General features: G+C 39.4%; 1 protein-coding gene across 29 annotated transcripts in view; it reads right to left on the reverse strand.

Moving 5' to 3' along the window:
* Window positions 1-20,870, reverse strand: part of ptprsa (protein tyrosine phosphatase receptor type Sa) — a 202,554-nt gene that overhangs the window by 105,306 nt on the left and 76,378 nt on the right. For all 29 annotated transcript variants that reach the window (XM_051907932.1, XM_051907928.1, XM_051907929.1 and 26 more), the window contains one exon: window positions 14,105-14,273. In XM_051907932.1, coding sequence (XP_051763892.1) covers window positions 14,105-14,189 — 85 coding nt within the window. In that variant the 5' untranslated portion in view covers window positions 14,190-14,273. The remainder of the gene's footprint in view (window positions 1-14,104; window positions 14,274-20,870) is intronic.

Raw genomic sequence — 20,870 nt, forward strand, 5'->3', positions numbered from 1 at the left:
GTGGCCACATGCGACAGCCTGCAGCGCAGTCAGTTATGGATTTTCTGACAGCCGCGTCTGACGAGAGCTTGTGGGTGTAATAGAGAAGCTTTGACGAGCTGCGCTACTTCACCAGACAAAGAGGATCACTCGCACAATTAACCTTTCCACTAGCCGAGACTTACTTCTGTTTACAGTACACTTTGAAGGAGAAACAATACCAAATAAACACGTTTTTCATTATTCTGCCGACACAAACAAAGCACAGATGTGCCAAACAAATGGTGATATACATGCATATACATACATTATTTATTTTCATCTCTTTCTCACATGCTTCATCTCCTTTCAGACTCTTTCTCTGGCGTTAGGAACTGCAGGACTACTGAAACGCTTCCAATAACATGATTCTGCCGCCTCCATTTGGTGAGTCTCCGATAATGGGAGGCTCGGGGTGATAGACGCGGGTAGATGACTAACACCATAATCAACGGAGTAAAAAAACCCTTTCGAAGCTTATAAAAAACAGCTCCATTATGCTGAGAATTAGAAAAATGCTGGCGCAAAAAATGGCAGCCCATCAGGGGCGTTTTAGGAAAGGGGAGAGAGCATCACTTGCCGCCCATCTTGTTTAAAATAGCCACCTTTCAACCGCTGATTGAGGCTTATCTGAAAGGGTAAAAAGGCACATTTCGGTATCATATGTACTTTACCTCTGAAAAAGGCAATTACGGGGATCCCAGTGCCAGATAATGTCCTAAGTGGCTGTAATTTGAGAAATCAATGTGAGCGGCATGTTTCGGCCTAAACATCTGTAATGTTTCGACTCTACATACAAGTCAAGCACCTGTTCTTATAATAAGGAACAAGACCGGGTTTGACGCTAACATTATGGAAAGTGCGTTTGCTGTAATCCTAGATGCGAAGGAGGTCCTTCCGCTCATCTTTAGATTCACAGCAACCCCAAAAATGACAAAAAAGTTCTTGTAGACTTGAAAGTCTATGTTATGACAATACGAGTAAAACTCTGACAGAGAGCAAAAGGATTGTCGCAAGTTTAGCTTCACCTGTTTGAACATGGAGATTTGTGAAATCTGCACCTTTAGCATCTAACCGGTAGCGATAATGTCTTTAATTATGATGTTATTTGCTTTAGGGTCACTGACGAATAAGGTTTTTAAAAGTGTAAAAAACCTAATGGAGATATAATTAATTTTGAAGTTTTATTAAGTGTTAACAATGAGATATTGTGGTTTTTATAATCAATTAACACTGCTTTTGTCATTTGATGGACAAAATTTGTCCCAAAAGAGTCATTCGGTTCAACCAAAATTTTGGTTTTACCGAATGACGATATTTTCAAACAATGCTAACAGGTTGATATCTAGCTAGCTAGCAAAAGGACAATCAAACACATTATATTTAGTACAAGCTTTTAAAATATCACAACATTTTCCATGTTTTACAGCGGTTGTACCGAATGACCTGATGTTTCACAACATGCGCATGATCAAGTAAAAACATTTTTCAAATAGTTAAGAGAGAGTTAGTTACTTTGCTTCACAAAACCATGAGGTCCTTTGCAGGTGTCTGAATGATGTCACATCCTGTCACATGATCCTGACATCCAAAATGGTCCCTTTATATTGGTTACTCCAAATGACATCAATGAAATTCATTTTTCCCGACATTCTCATAACAAAGCAACGACTTCTACACATAATTTTAATATCATTTTGCACTATGTTGATATATGATGTTATAATGTCAGAATAAAAAATATATACATTTATTACATTTTAAGATATTTTAATCACTAATGAAATGTCTGTATTGGCCTTTGGATGGTTAAACTGAATGACCTTTTGGCACTTTAAAATCTTTAAAATATCTTTATATGTAGAAAAATATAATTAAAACCTTTTAGATTCAATAAAAGAGATCCAGCTGTACAACCTCACATACTTTGGATGTCATATCTTTGTTTTTTATTATTATTAAGGCCTTTGGACAAAAAAAAAATGACCCGTCAAATCATTGACCCTTTAATAAAGCTAATAACTTCACAAATTTCAACATACTTTGCATGTAAAAGCATGGAATACATCACACAAGTCATACGGACAACTTTTCAGGTCCTTTTCTATCCTTTCTTGAGCTTGACATCTCTGGTCACTCTATTCTTGTAAAAGAGCAGCGTGAATGTTCGTCAAAACGTCTCCTTTTGCGCTCTACGGAGGAATAATAGTCATACGGGTTTGGAACGACATGATGGGATGATTTTTTTCGGTCAACAAGCTACCTGTAAAAACCATGGTGTTGTCCACTAACATACGTTTGCTACAACGATAGACACAAACAAGGTCCTTGTGGTCGTCTTTGGATTCACAGCAACCCCAAAATGACAAAAGAGGTCTTGCAGATTTAACTGAAAATCTTTGTGATGACAAAACGAGTAAAACTAGAAGAGAAAGTCCTGGTGAGTGTCTGGAGAGGAAAAGAACTGCCGCAGGTTTAGCTTCGCCTGCTTGAACGCAGAGATTTGTGGCCGTGTGCTCGACTGACTTCAGACCGACCGCGGTTCAATTGGACTCTCTCTTTCTCTCTCCGGCCACATGAAACCAACATGCCTATCGGTCAACAGATCTGACTTCAGACATCGCTATGGAAACACGCGACTCTGGCGTCTCTCACTAGTGGCGCTGGCTAATCGACTGCTGCGACGGCTTCATCAGAAGATGCAGAAGACTAACAGTCTCAACCAGGAGAGCATGTGGAGGAACGATAAAAGGAAGAAGGGGAAAAACATGATATACAGTCAAACCAAAATGTATTCAGACACATTCATTAATACAGTTTATTCACTATAGTTTGAAAAAAACGGTAATAAAATATGAGAAGATCTCAGAGTTAAACTGTGTCAGAAAATTAATCTTAATTATGTCAGATAACACTTCAGCAAAACATGATCAAAGTGTCTGAATCATTTTTGGCTCCAAATTTTACTGGTAGTCCACTGTATGAAGAATTTTTGGGTATAATATGTCACAGTTCACTTTATTTTGCTATCCTCACTTACATAAATGAACTATAGTGTCCTGCACACACTAGTAAAAATATATCAAAAATATCAAAAATTTTGCAGAGCATAACTCAGAGCATCTGTGAGCAACTAAATCGACTCAAAAATGATTTCGAAACAGATGGCAGTAAAGGTCAAATGTGGTTTTTGTGCAGATGTTTTCATGAGGTCATCATTAACCATAAGCGGGTCATTTGGGTCTTATACAGCCCAGCATGACAGCGCCATTTGGGACTAACACACCGGTTTCTATTAGATAATGTCTTAAACATTAAAATATAATAAAATAATGATAAATAATTCTAATAATAAAATCACAGTTGAGATTGTGTGAATTGACTTTTCAGTTTTAAAATAAAAAAGTAAAATAAAGTAAAAAAAATAAATAAAATAAAATAAAATAAAATAAAATAAAATAAAATAAAATAAAATGGCATTTATGTTTCATGCACCGGTTTCTTTAAAATAATGAGTTCAGTCTTAAAAAAGTATTATTAAAAAAGGTTTTAAAAAATTAAATTCTAATAATAATTGAAAACAATTGAGATCTCTGAATTGAGATCTGCACCAGTTTCTTTAATACAACGACTTTTCATTTTTAAAATAAAATAATGATAAATAATTTTATTAATAAAATCACAATTGCGATTGCAAAAGAAAAGAAAAGAAAATAATGATAAATAATTTAAATAATAAAAACAATTGAGATTGTAAAAAAAATAAAATAAATAAATAAATAAATAAAATAATAATAAAATAAAATAAAATAAAATAAAATAAAATAAAATAAAATAAAATAAAATAAAATAAAATAAAATAAAATACTGGCATTTGTCTCTCATGCACCGGTTTAAAAAAAATTATAAAAATAATAATAATTAATTTAATACACCAGTTTCTTTAATACAATGACTTTTCAGTTTTTAAACAAACAAACAAACAAACAAACAAACAAGATACAGTATATTAAACATCTCAATTATCGGATGAGATTTACTGGTACACTAATGGGGACTTTTGCTTCTCATTTTTATCAGCTCAGTGCATCTCTTATTTTTTATCTGCATGTCAAAAATGATCTCGTGTCTATTTTGTTTTCTTAAAAAATAAAGTAGAAAATAGGACTTAAACGAACAAGGGCTCATAAAGATACTCTATGCAAGTGCACAAGCCATCAACAACGGGAAGTCGCATGTTTCGCCTGTGCTTGTCCTCTTCCCACAATTCTCCTGTCATATTACTACAATTACCGCTGATTATGATACTTCAAGCCGACCCCAAAGAGCCACTTTTTTTCTGGAGAAGTCTGGATAAGAAAATCTTTAGCAGGTGCGGGGTGAGTAAGCCAAAGTCTACGGAGAGCTTTAGGAAATTAAGTTTAACAATAAGGCCAATTTTGCAACAGCCGGGCTACTGAGACGAGGAGGAAATTGCAACAATCTAATGTGATTTGCAGCGTCCTCGGGCGATTGGTACTTGTTGACAGGCCTCGTAAAAACGGACACCTGCAATCGCTCGAGGGTTAAAGTCCTCGGAGTGGACGGCACGGGCCGTGGGAATCTCACATCACGAATATTCACAAGGAGATCATGATAAAATACACAGATATGAAGGGAAGGAGCCAAGCAGGATATACGCTAAAACCCAAATACTGCTGAATAAAGAGCCTCACTAGCCAAGGAAAGACAACACAAACAACATTATTATGTCAGTCAGGCTTGAATTCAATGGTTGACCGCTTTTAATTGTAGCCGTGACATCAATTATGCAAATGAGAACAATAAACAAACTAAAACGACTGGGTTCTGATCAAAAACACAAACAAAATCATCAAATATTCACTTCAGTACATGTAATACTGTCAAAGGCCTCTTGATTAACTGTTTATTCTCTCTTGTAAAGCGGAAAGAAATTCAAATTTGCTTGCAAACTGATCTTGGAGCCACAAAGAGAGTCTTTTCAATCTATGGACTCTGATGGGACTCAGGGAAAGGGCTCAGCCGGTGATGCAGGATCACGAAGGTGACATGCAATAATCATTTTTGACATTCAGCAAATCCGAGCCTGCTAATCTGCTTCATGATTAATCTGGGCTGCTCAGGAAAGTGTGTGTGTGTGTGTGTGTGTGTGTGTCTATATATACAGCAGGTGGAGGTGACACGATCCACAAGGCGCCATCTGCTGGTCAAATCGTCTAGAGGAGGATTTTAAAGAGATGAAAATGTAATTTACACACCATCATGCATCTGAAACCTACTGTTTTGTGGAAGATATTTTGATGGATGTTCAAGCTGCTCTTTTCCATACAATGAAAGCATATAGTGAGCTTGAGAGCTCCCATAATACTAGTCCAAAGGACTTGTGCACTATATTCCAAGTTTCCTGACGTCATACGATAGATTTGCATGAGAGACAGACAGAAAATTAAGTCCTTTCCTATGAATGTCTGAAATTCTCAATTGCGGAAATCTGCACCCACTTAAATTAAGACTTCTTTGTGTTTGAACTGTAAGCATATTGTGATCGAGGAAGAAATTTAAGTTCTTTCCATTGTAAAACTGAAAATAATGTGTTTGTATATTCAAACTTGACAAACAAGAAATGCTGGAAATCTGCACTATTAGCGCCCAACTTGGAGTGCCAGCGTTTTTAAGTATGACTATATTCTCTTGATTATTTGCCTGAGCTAATAACTTTGCAAATGTCAACATATTTAGTTTAGTTGTACTTTATTGTCCAGCCTTGGCTGAAAATTGATCTTCGGCCTCGCTATACATACAGAAGACCAATTGCATATGGCACAAAGGTTTGTTTATATATTGTTGCCTTCGATGTCGACAAAATGGAAATAGTTCAAAGGCATAGTTACCATCTGCTCATCATTATAGGACATTGAAGGCAACTATTTCACATGCAAAGAGTTCATTGCACAAGTCATACTGTCCAGTGCTTTCTGCTGTTTCCTGAGTTTGACCTTTCTTAGTCACAGGAAAAGAGCAGCACGAACATTCGTTGAAATGTCTCCTTTAGCGATCTACGAAAGCAAAGTTCATGGGTTTGGAATGACATGAGAGTGAGTAATCAATAACAGGACCTAAAACTTTCACGTTCAAACTTTACACGCAAGAAATGGCAGAAATCTGTACCATTAGCATCCGACTTGGAGCGCCAAGGTTATTTATTAAAGCAAATGACATCATAAAGTATAATAACTTTGCAAATTTCAGCGTATTTTGCCTGCAAAGACTTGGAATACATTGCACAAGTCATATGGAAAAATGTTTGGTAACACTTTACTTTAAGGTCTTTTAACTGGTTGTTTTTAGCATGCATCTTAACTAGAATATTGTCTATTTATTAGTACTTAAGCACATATTAATGCCTTATTCTGCACGACCTTATTCTACATTCCTTATCCTACCCAATACCTAAACTTAACAACTACATTACTAACTATAAATAAGCAGTAAATTAGGAGTTTATTGAGGGATAACTCATAGTTAATAGTTTATATGTGTTCCCTATACTGAAGTGTAACCAATGTTCCTGTGCTTTTTTTGTAATTTCTTGAGCTTGACATGCCTTAGTCACAATTATTGGAAAAGAGCAACATGAACATTCGTCAAAACATCTCCTTTGGTGCTCTACGACAGAAATAGTGATGGGTTTGGAATGTCATGAGGGAGAGTAAACGATAACAAGATCCACATGACTTGTGCACTATATTCCAAATCTTCTAAAGTTGCACCATATATTTGAGTGCAAAACACGTTCTTTCTTTCGTAAATCTGAAATCTCATTTGTACTTTTGCATATTTAAACTTGAAACCGTGGAAATCTGCACCAACTTAGCGTCCAACTTGTAGAACCAATATTTTTAATTATGACATTAATGCATCTGGAATACAAACAAGTTTTCATGTGCTTTTTTTGTCATTTCTTGACATGCCCTAGTCACACTTCTTGGAAAAGAGCAACATGAACATTTGTCGAAATATCTCCTTTGGCGATCTACAAAAGAAAAACTAACCCTTCTAATCTGAGAAATATGATTTGTACGTTCGCATATTCAAACGACAGAAATCTGCACAATTAGCATCCAACTTTGAGCGCCAAAGTTATATACGTCATTATTTGCTTTAATAAAGTAAACTTCAACATATTTTGCCTGTAAAGACTTAGAATACAGCTTTTACTGTGCTTTTCTTCTAGTTTCTTGAGCTTGACATGCCCTAGTCACAATTGTTGGAAAAGAGCAGCACGAACGCGTGTCAAAATGTCTCCTTTGGTGCTCTATGAAAGAACGTCATAAGGGCGAGTAAACAATGACGGGATTTCTTTTTCGGCTAACTATCCCTTTAACAAGCAACCTGAAAGAACCTTGGTGTGGTCCACAGATGCCGCCTTGAGCGGTGAAAATCAGAGATTTACTTTAGCAATCGAGCTGTGTTGGGGAGGTTAAACCACGGCACTGTACAAGGCAGGTAATGAGGGACATTCAGGCGTTTTAGCTGATAACTTTAAAGAGACAAGGCGGGGGGGGGTTACTTTCCCTCAGGGGACTCAAATCTCTCACTTGGAAGCTTCAAAGGGAAAATAAATTATTGAAATCGCTCTCGTCACTTTCTGCCCGAGTCAATCAAAGCGGAGGGGAGCTGGCAAGGGCGCAGGCTGCATGCGGACACTTAAAGAGATTGCTAAACGCTACAGCGTTCCGTGGCATGCCATTTCCCGAAATATCACGACGTAGCGAGCATCGTTCTGAGGAACGACAACAAATAAGCCTTTGGCGGGATTCCTAATATAGCGACGGCCACAGGAAATCATTGTAGATTTCCCGCTAAGCAAGAACATAAACACTCGAAATGGAAGAATAACACAAGCCTCCGTTATTGAGCAATGGTATTCTGAGGGAGCAGAAACACAAAAGTGATTTTTATGGAGCATAGCATTGTGCAGATTGTGGTGTACAATTTCGACACGGGGTATTTTGGTCTGGTCAATGCGGCGCTGGACAGGGTGTCTGGACGCTGGAGGTTTTCAGGGGGGTGAGAGGTTCAGATTGGGTGTTGTGTGGTTAGACAGAGGCACACCCAAGCTGAATAGACTGTTTTTAGAGCTCATGTGGAGGATTGTGGGAAAGCGGACCCCCATCTGACGCCTCGTCCCAGATTGAAGGATAGAGACTAAAGCGCGGGTTGATATAATGCTAATACATACACTAGCAATCAAAAGTCTGGACACACTGTACTGAAACTGTTTCTCATGATCATATGTACACTGCCCGGCCAAAAAAAAGGTCACTGTTTGGATTTAAATAAGCAAATACTTAAGAGTCTATGACTGGATCATTATTACAGTGATTATTATGTTTCTAGCATGTTATATGTTTGGCAGCAGTTCTTCTAACCCTAACTGATGGAGTGTGTAGCTTTTCATTTCTTAAACAACCATGTAGGAAGACACATCATGGCCATATTCCAGGATGACAATGTCAAGATTCATCAGGCTCAAATTGTGAAAGAATTGTTGGGAGGGAGCATGAAGAATCATTTCCACACATGACTCAAGCATTGTCAACAGGACTGCGCGATTAATCGAAATTAAACCGCACGTGATTTGGCAAAGGCTGCGATTTATTTATGCGCAGCTTGTCAGTGAAGCACGGCTCTGTGATCAGTAGTAAATGCTCCATCTGAAAGCCAGAGTGCGCTCTTGTGCAGAAACCCCAAATATGCCCCGCAGAAGGCATATTCCCAATGGGCATCATACTATTGCAATGCGTTGATTGATTAAACATGATTAATAAAACACATGACTATGACAATATATGGTTTATCTGGGTATTTTCATGATAATAAAGTATATTTATAATGCAATGCTAATCGACATAGCATTTATCACTGTATATAATACTATGAAATAATATGTTGTGTGCCTTATTCTGTTTAAGAAGCCACATCATCTCACAGAAGGATGTTTTCAAACACTCAACTGATGTTATGAAGTGATTTTGGAATAAAAACAAGCTATTAAATGTTGTCTTTTGTTGGACAAGAGGTTCATAAATGCTTCTCATGTTTGGAAAGATGTTTAACGCATGTTGTTTTTTCAAATGCACATTATAAGCGACTCAAAATCGAAGTGCTTTCAGATGGAGCAGCATTTTCTACTGATCACAGAGGCGAGTTTCACTGACAAGCTGCGCATAAAAAAAATAATTTGCAACCTTTGTGATTTTATAATCGCACTAAGCCAAATCTGTATAAGCTCGAGTTCATGTTAATCGCAATTAATCATGCAGTCCTAATTGTCAATACAAGATCTTGAGCAAAAATTGATGCACCTCTTGATCGAAATAAATATTGTGATGTTATTTCCATCACGAGGTGCATCAATTTTTGCTCAAGATCTTGTATTGACAATGCAAGAGGTGAGCACTCTATAAAGTCTCCTCCAGCACATCCCAAAGACTTTCAATAAATTTAGAGTTAGTTCACCCAAAAATGAAAATTTCTATCATTAATTACTCACCCTCATGTCGTTCCACACCCGTAAGACCTTCATTCATCTTCAGAACACAAATTAAGATATTTTTGATGAAATCCGATGGCTCAGTGAGGCAATTAACACTTTCAGATGCCCATAAAGCTACTAAAGACATATTTAAAACAGTTCATGTGACTACAGTGGTTCAACCTTAATATTATGAAGCGACGAGAATACTTTTTGTGCACCAAAAAAAACAAAATAACGACTTTATTCAACAATATCTTGTGATGGGCGATTTCAAAACACTGCTTCATGAAGCTTCGAAGCTTTACAAATCCTTTGTTTTGAATCAGTGGTTAGGAGCACATATCAAACTGCTAAAGTCACGTGATTTCAGTAAACGAGGCTTCGTTAAAGTGTTAGTGTTTCGAAATTTCAATGGTTCACCACTGGGGGGCAAGACTTTGGCAGTTTGATACGCGCTCCTAACTACTGATTCGAAATGAAAGATACGTAAAGCTTCGAAGCTTCATGAAGTAGTGTTTTGAAATCGCCTATCACTAGATATTGTTGAATAAAGTCGATATTTTGTTTTTTTGGTGCACAAAAAGTATACTCTTTGCTTCATAACATTAAGGTTGAAGCACTGTAGTCACATGAACTGTTTTAAGTACGTCTTTAGTAGCTTTCTGGGCATCTGAAAGTGTTAATTATCTTGCTGGTCTCACTGAGCCATCGGATTTTATCAAAAATATCTTAATTTGAGTTCTGAAGATGAACGAAGGTCTTACGGGTGTGGAACGACATGAGTAATTAGACAGAAATTTCATTTTTGGGTGAACTAACCCTTTAAGGTCTGGATTTTCATGTGTGGAAATGATTCTTCATGTTCCCTTCCAACCATTCTTTCACAATTTGAGCCGGATGAATCTTGACATTGTCATCCTGGACTATGATGTGTCTTCCTACATGATTGTTTAAGAAATGAAAAGCTACACACTCCATCAATTAGGGTAAAAAGAACATCTGTTGCCAGACATATAATATGCTAGAAACATAATAATCACTGCAATAATCATCTAGTCATAGACTCTTATGCATTTGCCTATTTAAAACCAAACAGCGACTTTTTTTTTTTTTTTTTTTTGGCCGGGCAGTGTATATATAGTGAGGATGGAGACTGCGCATATGTGTGTGTGTGTGTGTGTGTGTGTGTGTGCGATTAGCTTATGAGTGTGCAGACACACACACACACACACACACACACACACACACACACACACACAAACAAGCCCCCAGCTTTATTACCACAGGCCAGATTTATTCACAGCCCTTTTTTCTTTTTGATTAAAAACGTCTCCTCCACATGTTGATTTATGAGCGCAAGAGCGAGCATGAGGGAGGCGGTGAGGATGACATCATGCAGTTGGCAACCTCTCGCAGAGGTGACATCCACTCGCTTTGTGTGTGTGTGTCTAAATAAAAGCCCGTGTGTGGCGCAGCTGTACGACCACAAGTCCACCTCCATGACGTGTGTGGGCTGCACCTTTAAAACAGGTGCTTATAAGAACAAAAATGATTTATAAAGTCAATGTGAAACAGATCGCAACCCAATTTTTACGTCCGCAATCGATGCATTTCAGAGTGAAATGAGATATTAACAAGAAAAAAAGTAAAGAAATTGATTAATCAGTGTTGGAAACTTCACAAATTAGTTTCAAAGCTTCTCCAACACTGAAAATGACACAAGAACAACAACAAAATGTCCCCCGTTCAGCCGGCTGTGCTGTACGACAAACTGTCAAGACAGTAATTAGCGATCAGAGCCTGTGAGAGTACAGCAGATGACATCCCAGCCAATCAGACGGCGCCGTGCGGAGGGTTTCGGTGGCCGGGGGGTTTGAGGGGGGATGGAGTGATTAGAGCTCTGGGACGATGTGCACTGCCTAGTAAACATCTGAAACACAGCGGTCCGCACACAGACACAAGATAAACGCGAGGAGCAATTTTGAGGATGTCACGATTAAAAAGCAGAGACTGATAGTGGGAGATTATATACCCTACAGTCATAAAAAAAAGGCATGTTATTAAAAACACTGATGTGGTCTCGTTAATGTCTACACTGAGCATAAACGGACAACAAATGGAGGCTAAAGAAGAGACCTCAACAACGTCTCAAACCATGAACCGATTTGTACGAAATTTCAATATTAACTTAAATTAGAGATGCAAACGTCTGTAAACAAACAGGCTATGTAAAAATAAACATAAAACCCAAAACACACTCTACAAAAGTGCCCAAACGCACTCGCTTCTAGCTCGTTTTATGTGTTGTTGCTTTCTAAAATGCATAATTATGAAGTCTTGCACTGGTTTTGCGAGTTTAATCTTAACCTCGAGATTAGCTGTTAACATAAGGCGAGAAACATACTTTATGCAAGTACATGAATGCAAAAAAATTAAACATTTCTTAATCAACTAGCGGGTTACTGGATGGCTAGTTAACTGCAACATTATTTAACATTATAGATGGTTCACAAAGTTTGAGTTTAGTTGTAAATATAATATGTGAAAAACGCTTTACACAAGTATATGAATGCCAAAAAAACAGCAGAATCTCCAAATCAACTAGCAGGTTATTAGATGAACCATCTCGAATGTTAATTACAAAGTCACGCACTGTTTTATGTGTCCCAACTTTGTTTATTGTGTGGAAAATGTCTTTTAGGCTAACCTTAAAATCCATTTTGTTACGTCTAGCCATTTTTTGAACGCATATGAAGTAACCGCCTCCTTATAAATGTGAACCTGAATCCAGAATAATCTTACAGGTCGATTAATCAACTAGACGTACAACTAGTGATAGTTTAGCTCACCCTCATTGCATACAAAGTGAAGGCACCAGACGTGTTGTCTTCTTTTCTGGGCCGCCCTACAAAACCAACAAATAGGAGAACAGAACAATGTCGGGCACACAAAGACGTGGCGTATCTGACAGCGGCCCATTCTCACATTATCTCTCAGGCGGCGCTTGAATTACACCTATTTTAGGCTTGAAAGCAGCAGGGGGAGGCTTTACCTCCGCTTTCATCCCGCACTCGCACTCGCCCCTCTTTACTTCACTTGACTCTTTGTTTTGTTTCCCTAATGCGTCTCTAAACCCATCTTAGGGGAGAAATGGTGCAGAACAAATCCTGACTTCGAGCCTTGGAAATTAAAAGACAGCGCAGGCCCCGATCCGTCTGATGAAGAGATATAAACAGGAAAAGAGAGACAAAATAATCCGATAAACAGTGATCTCGCGCTTTACGACTCTACGTGTACGGGGAGATCCTTAAACCCACCAGCGTTTCGTTTTTTTTTTTTTTTCCTGATGATTATGAAACAGCCTTGAAACTGTGAAAACACGAAACTATACACTTTTTAAAAAACTAGTCGCTGGGTCACCTGAACAACTAGTCGATTAATCAGTTTTAAGGAAGTCCTATATAATTAGCTTGGTTTGGGTTCACCTGACCTAAAAAACAACTTTTCTGACAAAAATCCAATTTTCTTGATCGACTAGCAGGTTATTGGACAGCTAGTTAACCAGCTGACCATTGTTACCCATTCATAATGTTAAGTAAAGCTTGAGTTTAGTTTATCCTTTAAAAAAGTTTACTTAAAACGAGTAAACATAAGGCTAGAAACATACTTAATGCAAGTATATGAATGCAAAAAAATAGCCAAATTTCTCAAAGTCAACTAGTCGCTCATTGTGGCCCTTCTATAACATAAAGTTTGAGTTTAGCTTTAACCTTGAAAATTGTCACAAACATAAGGCAAGAAACATACTTACTATGCAAGTAAACATATGTAAAAAGCCAAATTTCTTTATCGACTTGCAGGTAATGGGAAGGCTAGTCAACCAGCTGACTATCATGACCCATCCATAATGTTAAGTAAATCTTGAGTTTAGTTTTAACCTTGAAATTCGTTGTATACATAAGGCCAGAAACATACTTCACGCAAGTAAATAAATGCAAAAAATAGCCAAATTTCTTAATCGACTAGCAGGTTATTGGACAGTTAGCCAACTAGTTGACCATCGTGAACCATCCATAATGTTAAGTAAAGCTTGAATTCAGTCATAAACATAACGCAAGAAAAATGCTTTACAAAAGTATTTGAATGCAAAAAACAGCTGAATCTTCTAATTAACTAGCAGATTATTGGATGTTGTCAACCATCCCTCATGTTAAGGTTTGAGTTTAGTCATAAACCTAAGGTGAGAAACACGCTTAATGAACGGCCTGCAATGGTACTACATCGTTTTCAACTCAAAATGGCCACCCTCAACCACTGGATCTGCCAATAGTGGGCCTGCAAAGGTACTGCATTGATGTCGCCCCTACATTGGCTACCCTTAACCAATTACTCATGAAGTCTTAACATTTGCATGGCACTTACATTTAATTCTTGGTGGGGGGGGAGAGCAAAATGATAATACTTTTAAGACACTCGAGACTTCAACTTGACTTTTAGGCTTGAGTTTCATCTTAGTTTGCTTACATAAGGCCAAGGAGCCGGTGAGCAGCGGAGACAGCAGCAGGGCGCTCAGGGAGAGCAGGATGGGCAGGTGGCCGGCTGGCATCATGTCGCAGATGACCTTTGACCTGGCTGGAGAGCCGCGGCCCCACAGGCTGGAGACGAGGGGTCGGCACACTGGACGTTTGGCACTCTGGAGGAGACAAAACAGAAGAATCCTGATGAGTAATGGCGTTCACTGACAGGCGAGATAAACACCAGTATGTTAACATAGTTTCACCAGCCAACCATCAAGTTCATTCGCATGCTTTACCAGAACGTTGACTTTGAGCCTGTTCACAGACTCCCAATTGCACTTTTACACAACTCATAATTAGTCAGGCTTTATCGCTGGATCTCGTCATTATTTACTTATCCGCCCATCTTGTAATTACCAAGACACTCATCAATATTTCAGACGGCGTCTCTTTGTTTTAGCCAAATTGCGATTAATCCCCCCGTCACCACTCTTTGCCTCGGGAGTCGACTTGCGGGTTGCTGTGTTTCTCACACAGGCGGGGCGGAAACCCGGCGAACGTGCTTGTACACCATTTAATTAAAGATGGCAAGAACATCAGATGGCAAGATGGCAAGAGACGCGCGAACACGTGTAGTTGCTTTCGGAAGCACTCGCTCACGTCGAGAATGAAAGAGATGTTGACATGAATCACTGAGACTCTAAAGACTGAGTGTGTCTTCTGTAGACGAACCTCCAGGCCTGTGTGACTCAATAAGGGTGTTCAAACAAGTCCAAGCTGGCACCTTTTTTAATTTGTACCCTCGGGATCTGGTGGAGGACCAACAGTGGAAGTCGAGGAGCTACTAAACGAACCGACAAATGGCCACTATTAAATAAATAAATCAGAAATAAAGCACCACAACCACTAAATGCTACATGTAAAATTAATTTTAAACAATAAAATGATAAATAATAATTTGAAAAATATTTTTAAAATTATTTTATGAGCATGTATACTAAAATATCCAATATCGGCCAGTATGGATAAATAATAAAATGTAATAATAAGAATTATTGTTAATAATTTGGTATACAATATATTTAAAGTAAAAAATAAATAAATAAATAACTGTAAATGTAATGGGATTTCCAAAAAATAAAGAGACGTCCCAAACATTACTTCATTACAGAAAAAACTTTCTAACGCTTCATCAACACCAAGAACCAAACTGTCAAAAGTCACTAAAAAGCCAAGATCTTGACTGTGGGTGCTGACATAACGCACTGCAACAGGACTCTCTTGTTCGTTTCCCCAGAGGGCACGTGAGACACTTCAAACTTTAATAATAAATCCTTTGTGTCTTCAACACAATAACACAGTCATCACATACACACGCCGTGTCAGTCTGCACCGCTATTTGTGCAGCGTGTTACGTTTCCAGAAAGCCTGGAAGTCATAATGCGCGAGTGAGGACCTAGTGACAGCTGGCTTGTCAGCTTGGGGTTTCCTGTCAACCTGCATGGCGACACTTGAAATTCCGCCCCACATAAACAATTGAAGGAGTCAGTCGAGGGATTCGAGTCTGGAGCGCCACAACCAGAGGGCCAAAGCGGGCACGGCATACCCAGACAAAGAGGTGGAATATGTCCACGCTGATTTACGACGCTCCCCTACACTGGCCGCCCAAGTCCGAATCCTAAAGTAATTCCCATTCACCATGTCTGGAATATAAAGTTTTGAAGTTTCACAGCAACAAGACATTAAGGGTGTTTTCACACCTGTAGATCGATTGCATTGTTCCAAAACAGGGACTAAAATTTGTTACAATGTTGCATTTTCTTCTTAGCTCGGTTTGCTTTCCCAAGGCAATATTTCAAAGTGCACCAAAATGTGTTTATGCAAGTCACATGCGTGTATAACTGTCCCCGTTTTGGTCAGAGTTTTCTCATTAAAATGATTGACAAGTTCTCTTGTACTGTCGAGACACATGCAAACACTATACGAATGTAGCCGTCATTATCGCCGTTAAATTATATTCATATTAATTCAGGCGCGCTCTCTCTGTATCTCTCAGCGCTGTCTAGTAGTGTCGAGACGCATTGAAACGCTATATGAATGTTATAATGCAGCAAAAGCGGGAATCAAGACTTCGTCAGGACAGCGTTCTTGCAGACTTGCACGGATAAGCGCGATTACACAACATTTTAAGATGCTCTTTGGTTTTTAACTGCAGTAATCAATGTGCTCACTCACAGAATCAAACACTGCTGCATTTTATATAATGCATTTCCCACTATAAAATATGATATTGTTTGGTTCGTTGGGTCAATTTCTTTCACACCACAAGCGAACCGCTCCAGAGTTCGTTTGCAATCGGGCCGAGACCACCTCGTTCAGGTGGTCTCGGAGCGATTGTTTTGGTGCGGGTCCGAGTGCGATTGCTGTGTTCACATGTGCCTAAACGAACTGAGCCAAGGAAGAAACGCACCAGGTTCTGAAACAAACGCTCAGGTGTGAAAGCACCCTAAAAAGAAATAATGGATCCTTATGGACCCCCCCCATATTCAGCCCATGATAAAGCAACCTTGTTAACAATTCCTAATAAATGCGACCCTAGTTTTGGTTGCAACTGTCATACACAACAGAATATAGGCACTCCTCGAACTGAATGCTCTCAATTCATGTCCCCCACTTTGGCTAGCCCTCAAAGGCTGGGAAAAGAGGCGCATTTCAACCGCACCATCATGCAATATGCACAAGGACCTGTGTGTATGAATAATTGAGCTGTACGGAGAAGCGAATGTTATGGACTTGTTGGGGAATGACACTACATGCACAGCAACACTATAAACTTTTGCGTCACACCATTGGGTTTTGGCATACATTCGCTAACAAAACGGGAATGTGTTGCACGCATCAGATCGAGTCACACTTGGTATGAACTGCTTTGGTGCAAAACTCTACACCTCCATATTTTAAACATGCAAACAATCCAGGATTTTATAAACATGCCATTATGAGCCAAGGAGATGCAGTGCCTGAAGATAACAGAGTCAGTCGAGCGCCTCTTGAGATGTGCATTTATGCCCCCCCAGGTCCTATATCTTCAGTTCTATCTCCTCATCTTTGTCAGTACCTCCGGCCAATGCCAATATGCACTATGATTGTGCGTTTTCTTTTTAATGGAGAGCACCAGCAGTCAGATGTAATCAGGGCTGCGCTCATGACTGGCTGGCTTCCTAATCCTGCACGTTTCCATGCATTATTAATGCTAACATGTTGGATTCAGCACTGAAACGGGGAGATACAAGAAAAGAGAGAGAGAAAGATTGAAAGATCTGGCATTTGAAGCTATCAAACTGGGGTACAAGAAAAGATGCTTCGCCCTGCGGTTGCAGAAATAATAGGCGTGTTAAAATGCAGTAAGCCGCAATCCACTTTCTAGCACACAAACATCAAACCATCTTCTAAATGAACGTCGAAAGAGTCGTAAACACTTGGACCGTCAAAAAGTACAACCCATAGCTGCAGAGGGTTCACGCCGCATTAAATGCGTTCGCATTAACGTGAGTGATGATTATGAAATCCGCAGTGCTGTTTATCCTCCCGGGAAACGCAGACAGAGAGACAGCGTTTATGTGCATGTACATGAAGTAGTACTACGTCCTGGATTTTGCAGATTGATGCAAGAATGCAAAAATCTAGTAGCAGGGGACGTCGACGAAAAAACCATCGTGCAGATGCTTGGAAAAGAAACAGATGCAGCTGTGTAACGACTGGGAGGACGATAGTGCGTGTATGTGTGATTTTTAAAGCTGGATAATCAGAGGAGGAAGCCAGATTGGAGTCCCCAGTGAGTCTGTGTGAGGGAAATGGAAGGAAGAAACCATGGCGAATGTCCAATTAAAACTCCCAATTAAGCGCCCCAGAGAGCGTTCCTCAATATAGAGATCAAACCGCTGATAGCGGCGCAATCGGGCGTGCTTGCAAAGACATCGCGCTACAACTTGTCTGCAATGTTCCTGTAACCTCTTTAGTCACCTTTGACTCAAAAGGAACAAGATATCATCGACGACACTATCCGCAAATTTTGAAACCAACTAATGCTGTTAGCATGCCTACAAAGTTAGATTTGTTTTACAAAGTTAACGTGCACATTAGCATAGAAGTGCATGCATTTGAAGCTAACAAATGCTAATTACACTTCTGCATTGGCTAAAGAACCCTGCTGCACTACAGCTTCTCTGCAATTCTCAGTCATCTTTGACTCAAAAGGAACAACAGGGCATCCGCAAGCATTAGTATGCCCACAAAGAAAGATTTATTTTAAAAAGTTAGCATGATGGGCAATTAACACTCTATGCATGCATTCAAAGCTAACAAATGCTAATTACACTTCACACATTAGCTAAAGAACCCAAATGAAATGATGCACGCTGTGATAATTTTGCACAAAGTGAGTAATATGTCCTTTCGCACAATCAAGCCACCAAAAGAAAGTGGAAGGGAACACAGGTTCCTGATTTTTCACTAATAAAATGGGTCGGCTGATTATACACACACTAAAAACGTGATGGTTTAAAACCAGATTCAAGACAAAAGACCTCAGAGGGGTCTCATAAAACAATGCAGTGGCCGTTTCTATTTACGAGCGAATGTAATATTCCTTAAAGAGTCCCTTGTAATGGCGCCATTCCCTCCGTATGCTACAGGCACTGTGTTAAACAGAGGCCCTTCTGAATGGCTCTTGATTCTATCCAATTATCAAGGACACACACTCCTCCTGCGGTCACACACACTTATGTGTCTGTCCGCAGCAGTAAAGTGAGAGTTTGAGCGCACACACATCTGGCTTTCATGTCAGCGCCAGATTTGACTGTGTAGTCCAGGTGGCTTGAGTTTGTGTGTGTCTCTCTCTTTGGTGTCCAAGCTGCCATTTTGAATAGCACACAAAGAAAGGCCAGCGTCCGTCCATGTGGCAAAACAAAAAACACAATCAAATTCAGCCAGAGGTGCTTTCACAATCCCACCACCATTTCCTATTCAGTTCCGATCGAATAGTTGACATTTAAAGTAAACGATAAAACCCAAGTTTGTTTAGATCACTGTGTGATATATAATTTCTTTTGATTTATGGGTTAAATTTGACTTGTGAAAAGAATAAATAGGACATGTTCTTGACAGCTTTTGTGAGATTCGTCCTAAAGCCTCGCCATACGCAGTGCCAATGTTGAGTAATCATATGCATTTGCATGTATTTGTGGGAGAATTATGTAAATATGTTTTGCCACTTCTATCCTCTCTCTAATGCTCCACACAGATGCATAACAATCACAGCATTATCAGGTGATTGCCTCTCATTTCAAGGCACACACCTGCCATTGCCATCATGGCTGCACTCCACAGAGACTCAGAGAAGACAGCAATGTCTTCTGTGACCAAAGCCTCCTGCCTTTGTGTTTGTTTACAGTGGCAGCGAGATGATCTACGGCTTTTCCCTGCGCTGCAGATGTGCCGTGGAGCCGAGATGAAATGTTTGATGAAAAATAACACGCAGGAGTCGCACTGTCTCCACTTAAGATGCAGAACAGTGGCGGGGTAAAGAAAAACAAAACAAAAAAAAAAAAGAGGCAAGAAAACCAGGCAGGGGGGGCTTTTGCCAAGAAAACGTCTTTCTCCTATATCCTCTCCAAACAGCCGTTACATAATTCTCGAGTCTTGACTACAAGCAGAACGGAGGGAGTGTATGTGCGTGCATCAGAACAAAGCGAGTGGTGCGTCACGCTGATATGTCATTCTGAGAAAACCAGGTGGCACGTTTGACCTTTGCGCTTTCAGGGAGATAAATCCAAGAGTCCTTTCACTCCTGTGAGAGGAACAGACATGCTGCAATGCAGTCAAACACGGCACTCGCGTGAAGTCAAAGCTTTGTCGATTTTAGTTCATATTTCTTAGCTTTGACGCTAACATATATATGCTAACTCCTAAACAGGGATAAAGTAAACCTTTAGAAGATATTCACATTTGAAATTGACAGTCATGTGCATAGTTTTGTCCAATAAAACACTCTATAATGAGAATGTCCCTTCCCCCACTACTACCTGCGACTAACTAGCAACAGCAAGTAGCAAATCATGGTTGTAATGAACTAAAACACCAAACCTTCAACGTGTCCCACCCAAACTGAGGAAATAAGTCAACACTGCACTTTCAGACTCCTTAATGTTTGCAAAAACGTTGGTTAGCCTAACAGCATCACCCTCAAATTTCCTGATCGCTGCACTGATTTGTAAAGACAAGCCATGTTAAGCAGTAGGATATTTTAAAATTTCAGTGTAGGACATATTGTCTAAAAGACATGTCATTGAGTCTTTGACATGCTCAACTGTACCTTTCAGAAAAGGCAATTTAATTACAAACCCGTCCTGGCTGTGATCTGCATTAGTCCTTGAAAGAATGACGTTACGTTTTGGATTCTCGCCAAGCCATCTACATGCAATTCTTGCCCTTTAAGACTCAAGTAAGAGCTTTTCAAGGGCCACCCTAGAGGTGGAAATATCGGCGCGTATTCATATTCTGGACCCCAGTGAGGAACAAAATTACATTAAGCGCAGGTGCCCCCTTGGAAATTGGAATACTTTTCTTAGACGGGTAAATAGCAGCTACGCATAGATGCTACGGGATTGCAGTATGGAATCATTCAAATCAGTGTAAATAAATTGTTATTTGGGAACCTGGCAACCTATGATTCGGCAGCTGCTCTGGAGGATGGGATGGTTCCTTTCAAAGGT

The sequence above is a fragment of the Ctenopharyngodon idella genome, chromosome 10, assembly GCF_019924925.1.
Source record: "Ctenopharyngodon idella isolate HZGC_01 chromosome 10, HZGC01, whole genome shotgun sequence".
Classification (NCBI taxonomy): Eukaryota; Metazoa; Chordata; class Actinopteri; order Cypriniformes; family Xenocyprididae; genus Ctenopharyngodon; species Ctenopharyngodon idella.